Source organism: Pezoporus flaviventris, unplaced genomic scaffold (genome assembly GCF_033815535.1).
Source record: "Pezoporus flaviventris isolate CSIRO_AGI_PZ_B2104156 unplaced genomic scaffold, CSIRO_AGI_Pfla_v1 ptg000007l, whole genome shotgun sequence".
Lineage (NCBI taxonomy): Eukaryota > Metazoa > Chordata > Aves > Psittaciformes > Psittacidae > Pezoporus > Pezoporus flaviventris.
The window spans coordinates 19,427,773-19,451,826 of NW_026892555.1; the positions used below are offsets into that span (position 1 = coordinate 19,427,773).

At 39.1% G+C, this 24,054-nt stretch overlaps 1 protein-coding gene across 49 annotated transcripts in view; it reads right to left on the bottom strand.

The window, feature by feature from the left end:
- RIMS2 (regulating synaptic membrane exocytosis 2) overlaps nucleotides 1-24,054 on the bottom strand; it is a 457,644-nt gene that overhangs the window by 33,308 nt on the left and 400,282 nt on the right. For 32 of the 49 annotated variants that reach the window (XM_061447907.1, XM_061447901.1, XM_061447897.1 and 29 more), the window contains one exon: nucleotides 15,985-16,226. The exons of the other annotated variants lie outside the window; for them this stretch is intronic. In XM_061447907.1, coding sequence (XP_061303891.1) covers nucleotides 15,985-16,226 — 242 coding nt within the window. The remainder of the gene's footprint in view (nucleotides 1-15,984; nucleotides 16,227-24,054) is intronic. 49 annotated transcript variants of the gene reach the window in all.

Genomic DNA, 24,054 nt, shown 5'->3' on the forward strand with positions numbered 1-24,054 from the left:
AGGCCTCGAGAGAGAACTGAAATGTTAGGTGAAGATGATATGTAAATGAATGACAAAATAAGAGCAATCGCTTCTCAGGCACACAACAAAAAATGACAGTCAAATATATGTTTAATGAGAAAACACCTTTATCTGGGATTTGATGCAAATCATGCAATTAAATTTTAGATGGGACTAGAAGAAATCACAGATCATAACTGCCAAATTTCAACTGGAAGGGAAGAAACCTCTCTCAAGCAGTTCAGTCTAGCCAGATCAGACTGAGCTAGAAGGATGACTGTAGCCAAGTACCCAGTAAAATCTTTGGCCCAAGTCACATAAAGGAATCTGCAGACACAAACCCTGGTTCCTCCAGAGTCCTGGTGATACTCTTGAAAATCTGCAGGGTCATAAAGGCTCCTGGCCTGCCATTTGCAAGATCCACACCCTAGGAAAAGGGGTTTTGACATAGCTACATGAACAGGCCAGCGAAAGATAAATAATGGGTGGAATAGTTCTCCTTTTGAATTCAGTGTGACCAAGGATGGGCTTTGTTATCAAGGAGAAAAGATTTGAAACACGAAAAGTTAATTGTGAAAGGGAACTTCAGTAATCCTATGAAAACTGTGAACATGGGTAAATTTGCAATATATACAGAGAGGGGAAAGTAGAGAGGATACAGACTGGGCAGCTGCAGAAGACTGTGCTGGGAGTGTTGTCTTTTGAGACTTGAGGAGCCACTGCTGAGTTCAAGCCAGACTGATAATTTTTTTTCCTTTGGATTGGGTGAAACTAACAGAGAAATGTATCTATTTTTATTACTGTGATTCCACTACAGAGACCACAGAGGCTTTGGTTATATTCTGGGCTCCTACCAAATGCCCAGGTAACACACATAACTGACATTATAGGAAATTGTACTTGGTTTTCAGCTGACTAAAGCATCAAGTAATGTGGTCGTTCCCTTTTCCACTGTCTGGAGTCCCTACCACATGTTCAGCAGGGTGCAAGTAAACGGGTCCTTCCAGCTGGGACTTTCTGACCAGCTCTGTCTTCCCTCTGAGGTACACTCACAGGACAGAGATCAAATTCACTGCAAAGCATGACCTCCAGTTGCCCTTGTAAAAGGGCACAAAAGAGGGAGTCTTTGTTCAGCACCCAAGATTTAGCAGGTCTGATACCAAGTTATCAAAAGTGCTTTTGTTGCCCATGGCAGTGTGGATAGAACTAGGTGATCTTTAAGGTCCCTTCCAACCCAAACCATTCTGTGATTCTATGATTTTCTGTTAGTCAGACTAATATTTTTTTCGTTTGCTTGTGCTTTCTCACTATGGTCCTGTACCTTGGAATTGTTACTGCCAGGAGGCTGGTTTACATCTTCTAAGAGGATGTTATATCTTTGATTCACAGTTTTAACTCAAGCACACAGATTAGCACCCAAAAAGCAGACACTTCTTAAATTATGAAGGCTTACACATTTTGTGTCATGGCTATCCCAAGAACTACTTCTTCCTTTTGTAATTGTTCTGTTAGTGAGTATCAGCTGTACCTAATTTATCAAACAGAAAAGACATAAAAGCAGGGTATTTTTAGAAAAGGATCCTTCACTTTCAAATGTAGTTCCTTTCATACTGATTTAAGACCAGTGTCATATGGGCCTCTGTTTTCATAAGAACTGATAGAACAGTTTCTTCTTGATATTTTTAATTACCAAGTCTTTTTCTAGAATTAGAAAATTCCTAGGAGGTCACTGTTTTTATGTCTGCTTTCATATAAGGCTACTTACTTTCAGTGAGATCGAAATACTCTGCACCAGAGACTAAAAAGCAACAAAATGTGTTCATTTTTCTGGTATTTCGACAGTGGACAGACATACCATAACTCAGGATGAGAGGTGAAGAAAAAGCAGGAACTGATGGGCTGAAGGTGAAACCGGAAAACAGTTAACGCTGCTACAGGGAAGCAACGCAAATTAGCTTAAAAAAAAAAAAAAAAAATAGAGGCTAATTAGATACCTACAAAGTATTTTCAGATGAGAAAAGAATTCTTGATGATATGCTAAAAAAACTAATGGAAAATAAGTTCAATGTTTTTAATGAGTTTCCTTGTGTAATCACTGACTGTAATTTTAGCCACTTCTGTCCTGTCCACACTTACCCTCCTAAATTTAGTTATCTGAGTGGTCTACTCATTCAAATGTAGATTAAATTCTTCCACAGTGAGGGATACTTTCAAGAGTCAGCTGGACAGGGTGCTGGGCCTGTAGACTGTACTTTTGCCAGGAAAGGTTGGACCAGATGATCACACAATGTGGTGTTCTATGATTCTATGTAATTAGCCAAGGCAGTATGTATGGGAAGTGCACAGATGCAAATAAATCCTCCATCACTGGGGTGGTGATTGCATGAAACTGATTTTCCCTGGCTATATTGATAGCACCAAAGTCTACAGGGGCAGGACACTGACTTATATCCATCCTCTTGATTTCTTTGCCCACTCCCTGCCACTATTTTGACCCAAGCCAGCAGAGCATTCCCAAAAAGCAGCTGAGAAGAGAGCACAATCATGGGAGGATTCCAATAGATCTTAGGGATGAGGCAATCCTGTTCTGAGGAAACCTTTAGATAGGTTAGCCATAAAGACCAGCCAGCTCTTGCTCTCAGAACCAGAGGCAGACCCTGTTCTTTTTATTTATCTGTACAGATGTAACCTTAAGTGATAAGTGATTGAGAGCTTTAGAGGTCTTCCATATATTCCTCTCCATATATACCTCATAGCTTCAAATGCCAGATCAAACCAAGGTAAAATCAAATGACAGAAAATTTCTTCGTCAATCCAAGAAAGCTGAGACCATGCAACATGGACAAAACTGGCACTTGATTAGATTCATCTGCCCACTGAGAAGAGACAAGCGTGGTGGCAAAAGACAAGATCCAGCTTGGACCATCTGAGAAAATTCATTTCAAAATTGCAAAGAATCCTTTTCCCAGTGGGGTTCTGTTCAACAATTCCTCTAATCTGCCAACATGTTGCATGAAAGCACTTGTTTAAATGGAACAGCAAAAGGCATGCAAGTTAATGACTTCTGCTGTGCACTGAGCACTCACAGACTTCTCCGTAAGGAAGCTGATGAAGTGACTGATCTCTTAGTTTGCATGCATCCTGACCTCTAGGCTGTTCAGGCACCTGGCTTCTGTCAGTACATCAATGGAATATGAGAAGTTTCTTGGCTTGCATGCTAGCCGAGAAGTGGTACTTTTAAAGGTAACTCCTACAGCAGGATGGTCTTCAGCCAATTGGTAGCTGATGGAACAGCACAGTGAGAAATTCTCTCCAGACTTTTATGTATTTCACCTATTTAACTGCAAGTGATTTTCTATGCTTCCTAGCATTTCTGTCCCTTTACTGATGAAGACATGACTTTGGCTATTGATAAGATGGTGAAGTTAAGCACAAAGTATAGTAAAGGAAGCAGCATGACAGCTTAAGGATTCTCCAGTTCTCATCCTTTAGTGGTCTTAGCAGATAAAGACAGCTGAAGCAGAAAGCAGGATTGCTGTAGTGTGAAAAGTGGATTCATATGGCTTCCCTCCTTTTTTGAGGCTCAGTATCCCTCAAATGTACCACAACCTTCAGTGGAACTACTCATATGTTTAATAGAAAACACATGTACACAGCTAATGTCCAACATTTGTAAATAATATTTAGCCTCAGAAATAAAATCAGAATGTCTTTACAACGGGCAAATAATAAAAAGTCTGCCTAAACCCTTTTCTTCCTCAAAGTTACAAATGTCCACATAAATGATTTTTTTTTTTTTTTTAATTCTCTGGAGCTCAATTTTCAGTCAAGTAACACATTTCATGATATACAGAGATCAAGAACTAAAACTTTTCAGTTGCCTACAAACTCCACCAAGGAACCAACTGAAATGAAAACTGCAGAAACAAATAGGACATATTTAACTGAGACAGTGACACAACAAGGAAATACAGCTGGTAGCAGGGGGAAGAATTTCTTTGCTGTATTCAAGAAAAAGCACATTTTAGTGAAACACAGACAATGCTACTAACTAGACCTTCGAATTCAACAGTGGTGCTATTTTAGTTTGGAAGACCCTTTCAGGATTCATGAATTTGCACAAATATAAGGATTCCAAACCATGAGTTTAAAGTTTCAAATTTCTCAATCTTGCATACTCTTACTGAAAATAATAAAACAAATATTAAAGACTAATTTCAAAATTATAAAATGTTGGCATTTAATTAAGTCAGTGTTTATATGAATGCTTATTGGAAAAAAAATCTTGTTATTGATAAAATTCAGAAATCACTGAGTAAATAAATTCAGTTGTTAAACAGATCTGTAAAGAATTTTTTTGGTGTTCATATATCATAGCATAATTTTATGCTATTTTAAAAAAAATGACAATATTGCCTTACTAGAACATGTAACTTACAGATTTTAGAACATCCACAATACAGAGTTTCTACAAAAATCAGTTTTATCTTGTAAGGTGTTACTATATTACCTTTTCCATGTAATATATTTGTTAAATATGGCACTACCTTGCCACTGCAGGTTTAACACAAAATATTGCAGTAATTTAACATTTTCAAAAATATTTAACATATCCATCTTATAAAAAGACCTAAGTAATGTTGGTAACTATTAATTAATTTAGTTAATCAGAGTGAAGTAATCTTTCCTTCACAGTACAAATCTGTTCTTGACAGGTCTTACTGCACAAATATTCACAAGAAGAGCACTTACTACTGTGAATATTTTCAATTCGGTCTCAATGTGATTTCATAGACTGAGCTAAAAATAATTTTTGCTGGCACTAAATTCTACCTAGACAAAGGCAAAGCCTAAATATTAGAGTATTATAGTTACAAAATGGGATAAAATCTGAATGCAACTTTCGGAGCAGAGTTTTAATTCATGCAGGATAACATAGAATCATAGAATCATGGAATAGTTAGGGTTGGAAAGGACCTTAAGATCATCTAGTTCCAACCCCCCTGCCATGGGCAGGGACACCTCACACTAAACCATATCACCCAAGGCCTCGATAAGCAGTTTAGTATTTCATACTGTAATTAAAAGATCATGTCAGTAAAAATAAATTAGTGCCATTCACACAAGCACAGGGAAAACAAAAAATGGGTATGAAAAGGCAAACCCCTTCCCAGTGCTGAGACTTATGTTTTGGTTGCTTCACAATAAAATGTAGGACTCCAAAGAAAAATATCTCCCAAAGGATCTGTGCATCATCTTATGCAGCTACACAAGGAACCATAACACAAATTATTCAGCTGATGAGGAAAAAAAGTAAATCTTTGCCTTTCTTAGGGAATCATCCACCTTTTCCTAAATATGCTCCATTAGGAATAGTTTAAGAATAACTTGCATGTATTCTTCCTTTTGTGATGTTCTCAATGACAAGTTTTGGCTCCTTTTAAAATATTCCCTTGAGCAGGGAGAGTTTAATTGAACTCACATATACCTAACAGTATTAGAGAAAATCCTATCAATTTGTTCAAGCAGTAATCAAAATGCAATAATACAACTTGTACTGATATGAAAAAAAAAAAATCTTGGAGGAATTCCTCACTTGTAAACTACTAAACCATAAAAAAATAGCAAAAATACAGAGTTCACCAGTGCACTCCTTAAGCTAGATTCTCAAGTTTCCACTGAATTTATAATCAGAGAAACATAGAATCATAGAATAGTTAGGGTTGGAAAGGACCTTAAGATCATCTAGTTCCAACCCCCTGCCATGGGCAGGGACACCTTTACGCTAAATCATATCACCCAAGGCCTCGTCCAATCTGGTCCTGAACACTGCCAGGGATGGAGCATTCACAACCTCCCTGGGCAACCCATTCCAGTGCCTCACCACCCTAACAGGAAAGAATTTCCTTCTTATATCCAACCTAAACTTCCCCTGTTTAAGTTTTAACCCATTACCCCTTGTCCTTTCACTACAGTCTCTAATGAAGAGTCCCTCTCCAGCACCCCTATAGCCCCCCTTCAGATACTGGAAGGCTGCTAGGAGGTCTCCACGCAGCCTTCTCTTCTTCAGGCTGAACAGCCCCAACTTTCTCTGCCTGTCTTCATACAGGAGGTGCTCCAGTCCCCTGATCATCCTCGTGGCCCTCCTCTGGACTTGTTCCAACAGTTCCATGTCCTTTTTATGTTGAGGACACCAGAACTGCACACAATACTCCAAGTGAGGTCTCACGAGAACAGAGTAGAGGGGCAGGATCACCTCCTTCGACCTGCTGGTCATGCTGCTTTTGATGCAGCCCAGGATACGGTTGGCTTTCTGGGCTGCAAGCGCACACTGCCTGCTCATGTTCATCTTCTCATCGACCAACACCCCCAAGTCCTTTTCCTTAGGGCTGCTCTGAATCTCATCTCCACCCAACCTGTAGCTGTGCCTGGAATTGCTCTGACCCAGGTGTAGGACCTTGCACTTGGCATGGTTAAAATTCATAAGGTTGGCATCAGCCCACCTCACAAGTGTGTCAAGGTCCCTCTGGATGGCATTCCTTCCCTCCAGCATATCAACCGAACCACACAGCTTGGTGTCATCGGCAAACTTGCTGAGGGCGCACTCAATCCCACTGTCCATGTCAGCGACAAAGATGTTGAACAAGACCGGTCCCAACACCGATCCCTGAGGGACACCACTCGTTACTGGTCTCCAGCCGGACATTGAGCCATTGACCACAACTCTTTGTGTGCGGCCATCCAGCCAGTTCTTTATCCACCGAGTGGTCCATCCATCAAATTGATGTCCCTCCAATTCAGAGACAAGGATGTCACGTGGGACAGTGTCGAACGCTTTACACAAGTCCAGGTAGATGACATCAACTGCTCTACCCCTGTCCATCAGTTCTGTAGCCCCATCATAGAAGGCCACCAAATTGGTCAGGCAGGATTTCCCCCTAGTGAACCCATGCTGGCTGTCACCAAGCACCTTGTTGATTTTCATGTGCCTTAGCATGCCTTCCAGGAGAATCTGCTCCAAGATTTTGCCAGGCACAGAGGTGAGACTGAGTGGTCTGTAATTCCCCGGGTCATCCATTTTCCCCTTCTTGAAAACGGGGGTTATATTTCCCTTTTTCCAGTCTTCGGGAACTTCACCTGACTGCCATGATTTCTCAAATATGATGGCCAGTGGCTTCGCAACTTCATTCTCCAGCTCCTTCAGGACCCACGGATGGATCTCATCAGGACCCACGGACTTGTGCACATTCAGGTTTTTAAGATGGTCTCGAACCAGTTCCTCTCCTACAGTGGGCGCAAGTTCTTCATTCTCACAGTCTCTATGTCTGCCTTTCAAGACTTGGGTGGTTTGGTCAGAGCCTTTGCCAGTGAAGACCGAGGCAAAGAAGTCATTCAGAACCTCAGCCTTCTCCAAATCCTGTGTAGCCAGTTCTCCTGAGAGCTTCCTGAGGGGGCCTACATTTTCCCTAGCCTGTTTTTTATTTGCTATGTACTTGTAGAATCCGTTCCTGTTATCTTTAATACCTCTGGCGAAGTTTAATTCTAACTGGGCCTTAGCTTTCCTAACCTGGTCCCTAGCTTCCCGGACAACATCCCTGTACACTTCCCATGCCACCTGGCCTTGCTTCCACTTATTATAAGCCTCTTTTTTCATTTGAATTTTCCTCAGGAGCTCCTTATCCATCCAAGGAGGTCTCCTGGCCCTCCTGCTGCACTTCCTTTTAGTTGGGATGCAGCACTCCTGAGCTTGTAGCAGGTGATCCTTGATTTTCATAATTTTAGTCTCACTTAGAAATTGGTAGAATAGCATTTGAATATCTACCAATTTAGACGTACTTGTCTTCAGACCCCTCACTATACATTGCCAAAGCATTTGGTAATTGTTTGCAATTTTATACATGGTACAAGGATGTGGTTTAGTTCATCAAATTAAAAAACAATAAAAAAATAACCTGGGTTTGTTCATAGTTAAAAAGGTCAATTTATACCCAGAAGGACATGAAACTAATTTCACAAATTCTTTTTTTGTTGTGTTGCTAAATCATGGAACAGGGACTTGACATGTTTTAGGTTTATATTTTGGCTCTCCATTGACTTCTGCTGGTCTCAGGTAACTTTTCTCCTCTTATCCTCCCACATGTTTGTCTCACTTCTCAGTAGAGACTGCAAAAGTCAGATATGAACAAAAAGTTTAAAAAAGGATACAAGTGCCTCAATGCACAGGAATTTGGCATCTTGTTCCAAAGAAATAAACCTGAAAAATCTGGCTTATAGCCCTAAGGGTGTCTAAATTCCCCCAAATTAGCCTTATTATCCTAATTTTCCATTCAATTTTGTGCATTTCTGTGCAATTCTGTGCATGTGAAGCTACTGACACACATCAGCATTCAGAAAACACAGGTCCTGCACATTTTTCCTTAGGGACAGTTCTGGTAAGCTTTACAAACTGCAGCTGCAAGACTCTGATCAAGAAATGTAGTTTTGGCTACCACTCTCTTTTATTACATCTTTAGAGAAGCAGAAGCTGAATCTCTCATATATTGAAACCAAGAGAATATATCCATGATTTTGCAAACTGAAGGTTTTGCTAGCACACACCCCCCCCCCCAAAAAAAAAAGGAAGACACAATAAAGCAAATAAAGATTGATAATAGACATGACTGTATGCTAATGCTTAGAGTAATTTGTTTGTGTGTAAAGGGTTCAGCTTCTGGATGCATTGGTAGCTTGTGTATTTTCTGTGAATTATCACTGATACACTTAGCTAATATTAAATTACTCTGTTGTTAATATAATTCTCCTGTAAGAGTTTTCTGTTAGTGGCACGTGTAAGTTTTGAGTGGTAGAATCATCACATTTCTTCCATGGAAGACAAAACCAACCTAACTGGTCTGGAGATGCATAGGAGGCATACCCCAGTTCATTATGGGGGACATAAGCACAAAGAGCCCAAAAGTATGAAAAGCCCCCACAACTGTATTCTCAGTATCTGAATGATTCCCATGAGTTGTATATCTTGTACAGTGTTTAAAAGAAGCCCTATAATGTTTTCTTCCCCATTTTATCCTATGAAGAGAAAGATTATTCTTATTTATAATACAGACAAACAACAGACAGCTAAAATGGACAATATGAGTGCAGCAAAACTAATTTTTTTTAATACTGCAACACCCACCTAAGTTGTAAACCAAAGCCAGAGATCTGTTCTGAATTAGTCTGCAAAGCATGACTCTAATACCACCTTTCCTTTTAGGGCTATTTTCATGACTTTTTATTTTCAGGTAATTGTTTTATAAATTACATAGAATCATAGAATCTTAGAATAGTTAGGGTTGGAAAGGACCTTAAGATCATCTAGTTCCAACCCCCCTGCCATGGGCAGGGACACCTCACACTAAACCATGTCACCCAAGGGGCTCTCCAACCTGGCCTTGAACACCACCAGGGATGAAGCATTCACAGCCCCCCTGGGCAACCCATTCCAGTGCCTCACCACCCTGACAGGAAAGAATTTCTTCCTTATATCCAATCACACAGCTGGCCCATGTTCATTTTCTCATTGACCAACACCCCCAAGTCCTTCTCCACAGGGCTGCTCTGAATCTCTTCTCTGCCCAACCTGTAGCTGTGCCTGGGATTGCTCTGACCCAGGTGCAGGACCTTGCCCTTGGCATGGTTAAACTTCATGAGGTTGGCATCAGCCCACCTCACAGGCATGTCAAGGTCCCTCTGGATGGCATTTCTTCCCTCCAGGGTATCAACTGAACCACACAGCTTGGTGTCATCGGCAAACTTGCTGAGGGCGCACTCAATCCCACTGTCCATGTCACCAACAAAGATGCTGAGCAAGACCAGTCCCAACACCAGTCCCTGAGGGACACCACTCATTACTATTTTCCAACTGGACATTCACATTGAGTGTGGCCATCCACCGCAATTCAAATTGAAGTTTCCTTAAGGAACACCTAAATTATTCTGTTGAATAGGTCTCACATAGCCTAAAAAAGAAATGATCTCTAGATTGTATTAATTCCGAAAGGCCTGTGCTGGGTTTTCCTTATGTAACAACACAAAGAACGAACTTAAATAAATAAAACAGCTTTAAAGTTTTTTGATGATACGTATATTTTTTTGGCAGGGATCTCATGAGAATTTTTCTGCTCTCAATAGGAAAAGATAGCTTAGCAGTGTTCTTGCCAAGAAAGATCACTGTACATTTCTCTCTCTATTTTTACCTCTAATTATGGAAAGAAGAAAATCTTGTGGAAGGTAGAATTAAACATTCTGATCTCACCTATAGCTTTCTCCTTTTTCTCCATTAATAATGAGATCAAGATGTAATGTAAGTAAACTGTGTTTTAGGGAAAGGGTTGGCAACACAGGAAATGATTTTGGAAATATAAGTAGAAGTTTTTACTCATATAAATGCCTACAACTATATACCTGCTTCCTCCACAGAAAATCCATTGAGGAGAGGTGCAAAAATTTTGTACTGACTTATTTTCTTTCCTAGTCTTCTTCTACATGTGGAAGAAAAACATTTAAAATAAAGAAATCTATCACTTTAGTAAAATACAGTTAAAAGCCTGCATAGTCAGCCTTTTCAATTTGCATTTAGAGTCTATTTATTTATTTGCATACTCTCCAGAGTTTATTTACTAAAAGCTGATTAATGCTCCCGGTAATGTATTTATTACAATGGTACTTTCTCTTTGGTAAAAGATTCAGGTCACAGTTCCCAACTGATCAGTAGGACAAATTGGCCTTAATTGCTTGTCAACGGCTAATCCTATATTTCTATCAATGTAATATGTGTTCATTTTGAAACTAAATCAGATCACAAATCAGGAATACTGATACAAGTATAATTCTACACATTAAAGCAATTTATTAACATTAGCAATTTGTCTCTCAAATAGGAGAGGAAATAAAATCTCAAATAAATGGCTTGCTTCAAATCACTTGAATTATATATATGATTAAAAAAAATGAAATACATAGCCAGATTAAGAGTAGTGAATGATGATATCACTTTTGGCCATACAAATTAATTTCAGGGATAGAAAATAACAATGTATATTATGAGAAGACATACACTTTTAGTTCAGTAAGTTATTTGCTTATATTCTATCTCATTTTAGACAATGAAAGGCATTCACGTTGTTCCTTCCTTAGTTACCAATGGTGGAAATGGTTAATCATCTTTTTAGTAGGAAACATATGTATTGTATGTGTGGTAGAAGACTGTTTTTTATATCAATCTGAACTTTGAATTGAGGAATGTGAAATTCCACACAAGACCAAGACTGATGTTCCCAACACAATCTCTTCAATTATTCCAGTAATTGAAGAAATTGATCTACAGGCTACATGGTTGGTTAATGACAGACATAACTGAGACTATTCTACTTATGAGTACAGCACTTTAGACCATAGTTTCACCCTACTAACCATACAGAATATAAAATCTGGCTTTTAACATACAGAGTGTTACAGGTCTGCACATGTATGGAAACTTGGTCATCAGTTTCCTCAGGACTGTCCTGCAGGGAAAGGATTGCATTCCAGGTATGTATAGCTAAGCAAACACTGTTAAGGCACTGCTTGGGATTTGCATTTTATATTTTATTTTCCTCTGTAAAGAAAACCATCTTTTCCACAAGGAAGAATGCCTGTGGAATCAGGACCCGAAGGGTACAACATAAACTCTTCCCACCCCACCAAATGTTAGCTTCTAGGAATGTTTGCTGGACTTAGTTGTAGGGACTATTCCTTTATCTACTTTTTGTAGCACTAAAAAGGTACAGGAACCAGAACTAAAATAAATTCTGATTTACCTTGCCATTCTACACTATAGTATCTTGTCTTTTACTTAAGTCTTATCTTACGTAAAACATACATTAAATAAAAGCAGTTTTGTGTCATCCAATCTTTAGCTTAATTGTAGGAATTTCCGATTTTTTTTTCCCCTAAGTTGCTTTGAAATGCATCAAATAAGTTCATGAAATACTGATCTTGTATATCCTCACAACTAAAATTTTCATTAAAACAAATAATTGGAAAGAAATATTACAGCAGTGATATACATTGCTAAAAAGAGTATGAACTTCTAAGAAATAAATTACAGCTCTCCTTTAAGATGAAATGGAAAATAGAGAATGACTCTCATCTATTTTTATTCATGTTTTCTGTATTCCCATGATCTTAACACTTGCATTTTTTTTTTTGCTCTTTCCTTTCCCGTAACAACGGTGATCCATAGAGCAACACTGAAGATCTTTTCATGTAATGGATATGAGAACACACTTGGATTATCTTGCTACAATAATCTGAAAAGATCAGTTCCTCCTGCCTAAGTTAATGAGGTCAGATCTTTTCAACTTCTTGAACTATTATTTGAATCTCATAAATTACCCTTGATGGGCTTGGTCAGCAGGAAAAATAAATGCTTACTTTTTTTTTTCATATTTCAGATGTAGTCAGTTCTATCTCTGGAGAGACTATGCACTATATATATTCTGAAGAATATATAGCCATAGGTGAATGAAGTCCAAATACTGTTGTTAGGTAATAATAATGATATTAATAATAATAGTAACAACAACAATAATAATGAAAACAACAATAGTTAATCCTTTTACTCCCACCTATAGCAACAAATCAACATACCCTTTACCTGTAAAAACCCAAACAACTGTTCCTACCTGAATACACTAAAAGAATTCCAGACCAGAATAAAAAAATACTTTGTGTCAATTTCTTAATATTACGCCAAATAACAAGAAATAAGATAATACTAATTTGAAAAGACAGTAAAAATGGACCTTATAAGACATTTATTCTAAGTCTGATTCAGAGTCCTGAAAACAGGTATGATGACCTACTTTCAGAAAAACTTATGGCATATAGTTATAAAATACGATGCTTACAAAACACTTGAAAAAGTTTCAGTTACTGATAGGCATTTCTTCACTGACTTCAGTATGAGCACACAGTTTATAAAAGCCTAGTTGCTATAAATATGACCACAACTTTCTATAGAATCGTATTGTTATCTCATGATATCTGTATGCTTTTCAAGCCTGATATGTAAGAAGATACTTAGCTGACCAATTGAATGACATAATTTCTTAAGAATTTAACTAAGAGCCCTTTATACTTCAACCAGTTTCTCTGTGGTGCCACCTGAGTATCCCCTGCCTCTCAGCTCCAGAACACTGTACTTACAGGATGTCTACAGCACATTAGTGTTTTGATCCCAGACCTCGCATCAATGCTTGTACCAGTACATGATTTTTTGTGCAGGCACTTACTATCTGAAAACAGAAACACAGTGGGATAAACCAGGGAAATATATACATTCATTAACTATATTAACTGCAGGTTTTAAACCTCTAGCGTTCACGTACAACACTGTTGTCCAGTATTTTCTTTAAGATGCTCTGATGGGTAGAATCATAGAATGCTTTGGGTTGGAAGGCATCTTAAAGATCATTCAGTTTCAACCAACCTGACACAGGCAGGGACACCTTCCACCAGACCATGTTGCTCAAACCCCTGTCCAACCTGGCCTTGAACACTTCCAGGTATGGGGCATCCACAGTTTCTCTGAGCAACCTGTTCCAGTGTCTGACTGCCCTCATATTGAAAGATGCTTAAAACATGCAAGACACTTTGTGATGTGACCTCACCCTCATGCACCCAGCAGGTCATTATCTTGTGTCATTGGAGACATAGAACCATACATATATGGTATGATCAGTGTGTTCACATGACCCAAGTATTTAAATGATGTGCATGCCTGTCCTGTTAGGTGCAGCCACGTGTGGCCACCAGACAAGGCCCCTGAGGAGCACTGTCAAATAGGACAGCAGGATCTGGTGTGCGGTAACATCTTTACGAAACAACCCATATCCAACCAATATCCCAGAGGCCTGTCCAGAAAGCAGCAGGAGGTTCACTGTCTGCTCTTGCTGGGGCCAGTCACAGGCTAGAGCAAGCACAGATCTCTCCCAGGGAGCAGCCATGGGAGAAGGGCTGCCAGCCAGGGTTGTGTGGGCACTCCTTGTTCCTGATGCTTCTCTCTCAGCACTGAAATATAGCTTGTTATTCAAGAGCTTTACAGAACAACCCATTCACAGTCAACAGGTCAAGAGATCTTGAGTACTTTCGAAAGAATTACATTTCACATATCTCCCTGTCTTGACTCAGGTTTTGGGCAACTGACTGGATATAACAGAAAGAAGAACTTCAGATCAAAAGTCCCAAATAACTAAGACAGCATGGTATTTAAATCAAATCTAGGCAAACCACACAATATGGATTCTTGCTAGTGCTAAGACATACTTGAACAACATAAAGAGACGGCATCCAATTTAACGTCTTGTACAGTAAGAGAAACAAGATTAAATCAGAACTAGTACTGTACTGTATTGTATTAGACTCAATATTCAAATACATCAAAAAAGTTACATACCTGCATGCTATCACATGAGTAAAATTTAAATTTCTAGGTGAGTTAATTAGCTTTTTCTTTTTTTATTGCCCAACCAGACACTTCCCAGATCTGCATAAAGATAAGTAATCTTTTGCCTTGCATTCATTTGAGCTCAGGGAAAGTAGAAATGTATATGAAAATGCCATTTCCATAACTCACAAGTGAATTGGTAAAACATGAGAGTGATGCAAGACTTGCCTACTGATGGAGTCTGCATGATATTCAGAGCTTTTACTATATATGTTCTTTTCCCTCTTCTTCATTCACTCCTGTCTTGCATTCAGTAAGACACACTCAAGATCCCTCCTCTCTTTCTGTACTCCTCCTCCCTCTGCAGTCTTACCCTTTCTTTCCCCTCTTACAAAGTTTACCACAATTTCTGACATTGAAAATAACAGTTTTGCTCAATTTACTTGTAGATTAAAAATCTCATCACTTTGGTTTCACAATATGAACTGCAAGCTTTCCAGAGAACTGAAAAATCTCTTATCAGTGTTTGAATGCTGGTTAGCACAATGGAGACCTTCAGATGGGGTCATACACAGCTGAACACTATAAACTTATGTTGAACCCCATGATGACGTTACAACAGTTTTGCTTAAATACTGAACATACAGTATATCTTATGTATGTACCTTAAAATATATAAAAATATAAATGCATAACTACGTAAATTGCTTAAACACTTTATCTATATGTCTGTCATTAAAATACAAGTTACATTTTTCTATGTAAAATACACTTGCCCTATACAGCTTTCTCAATTGACAACGAGAGCTTTTCAGAGTGCATTATATGGATTTTCCCTGAAATAGGAGGAAAAGAAAAAAATGCGTAAGTTTGTAAATGCTTTAGGCATCAAAGCAGAAAAACTCCATTTTTCCTAGGTAGAATATTTCAGTATCAAATTTTAATTGAGGTAAATAGAAATGAAGAATATTTATACTCATGGTGAATATGCTTATAAGCTGAAAAGAAATTAATTTTAAAGGAATAAACCATTTGTCCTAAAGCAATAAAATATATAATTTGTTCAGGAAAATCATTTAATTTCAAAATAAGATTGCCTGTTCAGATGTGAAAACAAACAAAACCATATTGAAAGACACAAACACTATTTGTGACAAAAGAAAGGAATTTTGCAACATTTCAATGACCCTTCAGAAACTTGCAGTAAGGATCTCCCCAAATCAGAAGCTGAGCAGCTCATGTTGGCTCCTGAGAAACAAGGAATTAGTGATTTAAGCAGGTTCCAGCAAGCAGAAAAATAAAAGCCTCAGTCCAACCTGAAAAGGATCTTCGCAAAACAAACAAACAAGTTTAGTAAGTGTCCAGAGAAAAAAAAAGATGTTTGACCATTTTCTTCATTTGTAGAATGTTGTTGATTAGGCAACTCCAAAGGGATATCTAAATGATTAAGCCACAATACATACACATAATGTACATTTAAATGATAGTTTGTGAAGGGAAAAAATTCCAGTTCCTACCAGTTTGGCTGAGTTGTGACGTGCTACGGCTTTTCCGTGAGAGACCCACGATGGCAACCATCTTTGCACCGATGCTGGAGCGTCTCTTTTTGCCACCACCGCCAACAGTGCCCACTGCAGTATCTGACTGGCTGCCATCATTCTTCTCCAGTGTGTACATATCCCCGCCGATGCTGGTGCTCTTGGTCATGTTCTTTCCTGAGACGCCCATCTGTCTGCTTTGCATTTTGGATGTAAAGACACTGTCAGCCAGTAGATGGATAAACAGCGGAGACAAAGAAAAGTAAAAAGGGGAAGACAGAAAAGGACAGGTTTCAGATGGAAGGTTTTGGGAGACTGGAGGGTAAAAGCAGCTAATTCACACAGGTAGGGTTTGTTTTTTGGGAAGCAAAAAGGAGAAACTTTAATTCTGTGTTCCTGTTTGGTCTTCTGTAAAATACTTGACTCATAAAAAAATTTTTTTAAATAACAAGCTCTTACTTACTGATTGTTTAAAACACATAACGATCAAAAGTGTGTCAAAGAATTAAGACATCCATATATCATATGTATATTCTTTGCTTGGGAAATTTAAGTTCTGCAGTCAGTGCTCTGCCCTTCTTCTCCTCACATACATAATTTATATTCCTCTATATAGCAGCTTAGCTTTGGTACTAAACATAGGACAAGGGGTAATGGGTTAAAACTTAAACATGGGAAGTTTAGATTGCATATGAGGAGGAAGTTCTTTCCTGTAAGGGTGGTGAGGCACTGGAATGGGTTGCCCAAGGAAGCTGTGAATGCTCCATCCCTGGTGGTGATCAAGGCTGGGCTGGGCAAAGCCTTGGGTGACATAGTTTAGTGTGAGGTGTCCCTTCCCATGGCAAGGGGGTTGGAACTTGATGATCTTAAGGTCCTTTCCAACCCTAACTGTTCTAAGATTCTATGATTCTATGATCCAGACATTTCAATGATGCTTTCAGTAACCTGGTTTAGCTCAGTCATCCTACGGTAATGAACAGCCATACATTCTTTGCTCCATTGCTTCAGCAACAAATACCTGTATTTTATAGGTATTTGGCTGCTATGTAACACAGATGGATAAACATTACTGATAAAGTGGAATTTAATATACATTTTGTATACATTTATAGACTGTTTCTACATGCTATATGTGGTTGCATCTAAATGATCTGCCACAGCATTTCACAGCATGCCCTGGGGGTCCTGGCTAAAGGTCCTTTCCTTTGCACAGAAATGACAAACTACAATGATGGCATCAGTACCTATACAAATTTTGCCCTGACATGTAACTGGCAGGAGTCTGGACAAACATCCAGACCTGGAAACTCTGGAGCACATGTGGGCCTGAGAATACATAGAGAATATTTCAGTGAAATTCTTGCAGAGAACTTGGATCATTTTTATTTTGTTCAGTACAGTGCACCTCACTAAAAAGTCCCATGAGATACAGACTCAGACATTCCACAAAACAGTGGAAAACTTCTGGAAACCAAGGGAAATTATTTTGTGCTATATCACCAGTATGTAAAAGTTAACAATTTTTAGCCAATGTTTATTTTTTTAAATAGATTTTCAAAAATTTGCAAAGGCTATTCCTGGAGCTCTAGTATAAATTTTAGTGAGTATAGCCATAGGCCTTTCCCCTTACCTACAGTGGCCTGAATCTATTTCAAAAAATGAAAGTTTTATTGCTTCTTCATGAAGTTTTACAGTATATGTTCTGTTGGTAGAAACTTATCTATGGAATTAATGCAGCGTCCTCAAAAGCTGAGGGATAACTGAATCTCTTCTCACTGATTCAACGGGATTTGGGATGAGGCATCGGATTTCAAACAACAGTGCAGCTGTTTAAGGTATCTGAGAGGTACCCATAAAGTGCTCTGCTCTTAGTTGACTGCTGTCTATACATGAAGGCACAAAATGTTTGGATCTAAGCCACAACCCAGAGGAAAGCATAAGAGCTAGTTTACAGAAAAATAAATCATCAAGACAAAAAAATATTGAGTGTCCTTCTCAAGGAAGTTATAAATATGAAGGAGAATGAGAGTTTGGATCAACAGATGGAGAGGCACAAAACAAGGCTGAAAAAGAGCCATACTAGCCTTGCCTGGACAAACAATACCAAAAGACTGGAACACAGTGGAAACTTGAAAGCTTTTTTCTTGTTCTTTTTTAAATCTCTTCGGTGTTATATATTAGCGCATACTAACTCATGTTGGTACATTTATAGGTAAGGAAGGAGTGGGATAGGATGTGGATAAAGAGGAAGGCAGGAAGACAAAAAATGAGGGTCTGTATTTCGGTGTCTTTTTAGCACTATGGTAACTTACTTACCATGATAACATCACCTGCTGTATTTTCTTTCAAGCTACCACTGTTAGGGATTACTTCCCAGAAACAAGATGCCACAAAAACTAGTTCTCAGTAACAACACTATCTTGCATATAAGAAATACTAGAGATCTAGGAGGAACAGTAGTAGGAAAAGCTAGTATCATCAACCTGATCTTATGCAAAATCAGGAAATTAGAGCCCCTTAACCAGTAGTACTATTTTGAACCCAAGTTCCCTAACGAAATATGATTAATGCAACTTTGTTTTCTGTCAGGTCTCTTTTGAATATTTTATAAAATTAGTTCAAATTTGACACAGGAGCAGAGAACTAGAGCTATTGACTTTCTAAAACTATTTTGAAAACAGATCCCTGGAGAGATCTTGTGAATGCCCCTTTGGGAAAGCCTGTAGTGTAAGTCATTACAGAATATTTGTTATTTCACGTAGGAGCTCATTTGCACACACAGACTGATAAGGAATTAACAGTTTTACTGCTTGCAGAACAGACTATTCCAATGATCTATTTTTCAAGAATTATTCCAGGAAATCAGTGGGTTCTTGTCGTATAGAAAATAGTAATTATGGCATTGCTTTATAAGCAATATTAACATTTAAGAAAGGGCTTATATCATAGCGGTGAAACAGAAATATTCTGTTTTCTCATAAAACAAACAAAAAAAAACCCTGAGGAGAAAGTGCCCATTTCCTGAGTCTAATGTGCCTTTGAGCTGCTTCGTGTGTCATTTTCCACGAAGTATAATTCTATTTAAGAGCAATGGATTACAACAATTACCCTTATTAAAGAATTCAGTGTGCTTAAAAAGGCTGGCATTCAAATGAAGTTGCTATAATTTCACTATGAAATTAACTATGAAAGTACTATGCATTACAAAAGTTTGCTCCTTGGCTGCTGTCTAAAGGCTCTGTATAATAAAATGAAGTTTTGCTGTGTACACCTGCCAACAGTGAGGCAGACTTCATTTTGACACATTCTTTTGACCAACTGAAAAAGGTAGGCAAGAGAATTCAAATAAGGAACAGGGGATTTACATTTAGATTTGTATGCATATACCAAACACCAGTACAAACGGCTAATGAAAGCTCATTCACAAAACTGTATTTTTTTTTCCTGTAGATTTCTAAAAATATTTGCTTTAATTAAAGGTTTGGGGTTTTTACTCTCTCTCTTTAAAAGCAGCAGAAAAGATATCTTTGTCATGCTCCCAGCTAGCAACCAGATCCTGGAGAAAGCCATCCCATAGCAGTGGCTTTATTTTTTCTCAGTTCCTCTCTCAAAAAAAAACCACAACAACCCCTTTGAGGAATAAGTACTATTAGTTAGTATCATAAGAGTATAATAAGTGTAATAAAAGCATAAGAGAGTTCTGAGTGGCTTATAGTGCCTCACAGTAAATCTGCAGTGGTCATGAACCTCCTTCATCAGCACTCTGAACCTTTTCTGGCCAAACCCTCACTCAGTAATTATTCTTGGTATATGCTTGGTATCATCACCAGTGACGCTACCCTTATACCGAGTCTGCTTTTTGACAGTGTGAAAAATTATTCTCAGCATAACTGGATGTTGTATGTCAGGTTTACTTCTTTTCTGAGATAACAGAAAGATGGACTTCAGAGTAAAACAGAGTAAATCCTACAACCTTTTCTCGTAACAGGAATCAGAAATTACAGGAAGTTTCCTTTATATGTGCACAAACATAATCACACACATCCAGTTAAGTATGTACAACAATATTTTAAAAGTGACATTAAATAAAAGTAATTTATGAGATGATATGAGTCAATGACTACATATACACTAAAAACAGTGTTCTCAAGGTGCCTTATGAGATATTAAACTGAAAAATATCCTCTGCAAAGACAATATGTAGCCAGATGGGGGAAAAATAAATAAAAGAATCAACTATGCTAGTCCTAATAACATGTACATAATCTCATAATAACCACTCTTTACTAGAATCAAGAAAAGAACAAATAATCACAGAACCCCAGCCGTGTGGCAGCCCACAGAGTACAGCAATATCAGATGGAAGGGGGCAGCCAGGCTACTGACTTTTGCTTAAGGGGCCAAGCCAGGGTGATGGGCAAAGCTTACATGGGAGTGAAACTTCCTGCGTTACTCCTAAACCCAGGAAACCATCTGAGGACACCAAGAACTGCAGACAGATCTCTGTCTGTGTAAGTATCTAGTCAGATACTTCAATTTTCCAGTGAACAGAGGAAAAGGATAATTCTCTACTCAGTCCTCCACTTCAATCACTTGCTGTTCTAGTTTTTCTCAGTTGTGAGAAGTAATTTGGCACACCATTCCTAAAATACAGCATTTCTCTGTAATCGCTTCACAAACAAGCAGAGGGGTACTCAAATGCAAGTTAAATGATTAGTAACAGCTTAACAGTTAAGTGTAATACATACCCTGAACTCTGACCATCAATGAAAACAGTCTACTTAAAGTAAACTCAAGAGAGATGTTAAGTATTTTTGTACTTTACCAAGTGATAACTATTCCAGATAGTCAGGGTCAAGTTGGGCATCTCAGCTTCCTATGTATTTTACAGTGCATTTTCTTAACTTTAACTGTGGCCACCCACACTATGGATGAACTTGAGAGGAAGAGGTTTTCAAACCTAAAGCAGAAGTTCTTCAAAACAAACATGAGACAACAAACAAGATTTGTTCTTCAAAACAAATAAGGCATTAGAAATGTAATTAGAGTAAGATACCCATAAATATTTGTTATTTAAAGCCAATGGTGGAGTACAACATATATTTTTCTTAAAATTATACCATGCTAGCCAACTGAAGGCACTCAGACTGACAGACATCTATAGCAGGAAATTTAATATGGTCCTTATCATCATTGAAGACCCCTGTTCCATACCTATAGTAGTTAATAAGACGGCTTAGGTCTGTCCTTTGACCATGACAGCCTGCATACACACAGCTAGCTTACATCTTTCCCAAAACACGGTTTTCTCAGACATGTTGCCCAGAGGAAACCGAACCTGACCCGTCCTACCTCCTGAATTGTACCTGGGCTGAATCAGGGGCACCTTATTGGTGTGTCCAGCACAAAGCTATGCCAAGGACAGAAATTTTTTAAACAATATGGATGATCTATGTCTTGGCCCTCTCTAACTTACTGGTATAGACATAGCCTTAAATTCACTGATACTACTACAAATCTCAGGTTTCAAATTCTGATCTCTAATAGCCAATTCTAGCTCATAAGCTTTTTCTGAATACTTTCAGAGAAAAACAGCAAGCAATTACAATTCTGCTATTCATACATGGCTTTCTAGAAAAGGCAGTTTTATATTTTTGGATTTCTTGAAGACATTAATCTTCAAGATGTGTTTGCAGAGACCCTGTTCAAACAGGGAGTGTAATTATTCTTTGGGATCAGATATGCTCTCAAGGTATTCCAGACTCCTATTATAGTAGATAATCAGTAACTACCTTGTTTTTCTCCCCATTTTGACAATATATGTGCTGAATTACAGAAAGATTAGAAAACATTGGCAGAGAACTCTCCCAGAATATAATTCCTAGGACTGGCTACTTGGAAAATGATCCCTTCTGGAGTTGATGCATAGGCAGAGGGGAACGCCATAAAGTACCTAAGGAAATCCTCATAGAAGGGAGGCAGAGGAGCCGATCTCATAAGGAGATCTTTGCTTTAGTCTTGTTATCTCCTGCTTTATACAGACCATTTCCATCTGACCAAGAAGGCAAGCAACTGTTTGTAAAGTCCAGGACAAGGAAAGGGAAGATTTCACATCTGCCAGCTCAACATAAGTCCCAGGAACACCAGCTGTGTAGCTTAGCTAGTGACTTGACAAGTGAACGGTCATTTCCCATAGCCCATAACTGCTACTCAGCATTTCCTCTTGTCCCTACCTCTTCGTGATTTTCCTTCCATCATCTTCCTCACTGACGTACTGAAAAGAAAGGTATTTTGTGTAGAAAAAACTTCCTTTTCCATCTGCACTAACCTGGTAAGTTGACATCACATCAGGAGGAGTTCTGCAGGAGTAAAGTACTGCTAAAGTTCTATTAAACTGACTTTTAAATCAGCTCCTGGCCCTTAAACATAACATTCCATAGCAGAAAGCAGCACAGGGAGCCATGCAGAATCATTATACCCAATGACTATGTGATCACTAGTAAATTACAAAGAATACCACTTATTATAAAAAGAATAAATGAAAATGCTATTCTACCAATTTCTAAGTGAGACTAAAATTATGAAAATCAAGGATCACCTGCTACAAGCTCAGGAGTGCTGCATCCCAACTAGAAGGAAGTGCAGCAGGAGGGCCAGGAGATCTCCTTGGATGGATAAGGAGCTCCTGAGGAAAATTCAAATGAAAAAAGAGGCTTATAATAAGTGGAAGCAAGGCCAGGTGGCATGGGAAGAGTACAGGGATGTTGTCCGGGAAGCTAGGGACCAGGTTAGGAAAGCTAAGGCCCAGTTAGAATTAAACTTCGCCAGAGGTATTAAAGATAACAGGAACGGATTCTACAAGTACATAGCAAATAAAAAACAGACTAGGGAGAATGTAGGCCCCCTCAGGAAGCTCTCAGGAGAACTGGCTACACAGGATTTGGAGAAGGCTGAGGTTCTGAATGACTTCTTTGCCTCGGTCTTCACTGGCAAAGGCTCTGACCACAGCACGCAAGTCTTGAAAGGCAGACATAGAGACTGTGAGAATGAAGAACTTGCGCCCACTGTAGGAGAGGATCTGGTTCGAGACCATCTTAAAAATCTGAATGTGCACAAGTCCGTGGGTCCTGATGAGATCCATCCGCGGGTCCTGAAGGAGCTGGAGAATGAAGTTGCAAAGCCACTGGCCATCATATTTGAGAAATCATGGCAGTCAGGTGAAGTTCCCGAAGACTGGAAAAAGGGAAATATAACCCCCGTTTTCAAGAAGGGGAAAATGGATGACCCGGGGAATTACAGACCAGTCAGTCTCACCTCTGTGCCTGGCAAAATCTTGGAGCAGATTCTCCTGGAAGGCATGCTAAGGCACATGAAAATCAACAAGGTGCTTGGTGACAGCCAGCATGGGTTCACTAAGGGGAAATCCTGCCTGACCAATCTGGTGGCCTTCTATGATGGGGCTACAGAACTGATGGACAGGGGTAGAGCAGTTGATGTCATCTACCTGGACTTGTGCAAAGCGTTCGACACTGTCCCACATGACATCCTTGTCTCTGAATTGGAGAGACATCAATTTGATGGATGGACCACTCGGTGGATAAAGAACTGGCTGGATGGCCGCACACAAAGTGTTGTGGTCAATGGTTCAATGTCCAGCTGGAGACCAGTAACAAGTGGTGTCCCTCAGGGATCCGTGTTGGTACTGGTCCTATTCAACATCTTTGTCGCTGACATGGACAGTGAGTGCCCTCAGCAAGTTTGCTGATGACACCAAGCTGTGTGGTTCGGTTGATACCCTGGAGGGAAGGAATGCCATCCAGAGGGACCTTGACACACTTGTGAGGTGGGCTGATGCCAGCCTTATGAATTTTAACCATGCCAAGTGCAAGGTCCTACACCTGGGTCAGAGCAATCCCAGGCACAGCTACAGGTTGGGCAGAGAAGAGATTCAGAGCAGCCCTGAGGAGAAGGACTTGGTGGTGTTGGTCCATGAGAAAATGAACATGGGCCAGCAGTGTGCGCTTGCAGCCCAGAAAGCCAACCGTATCC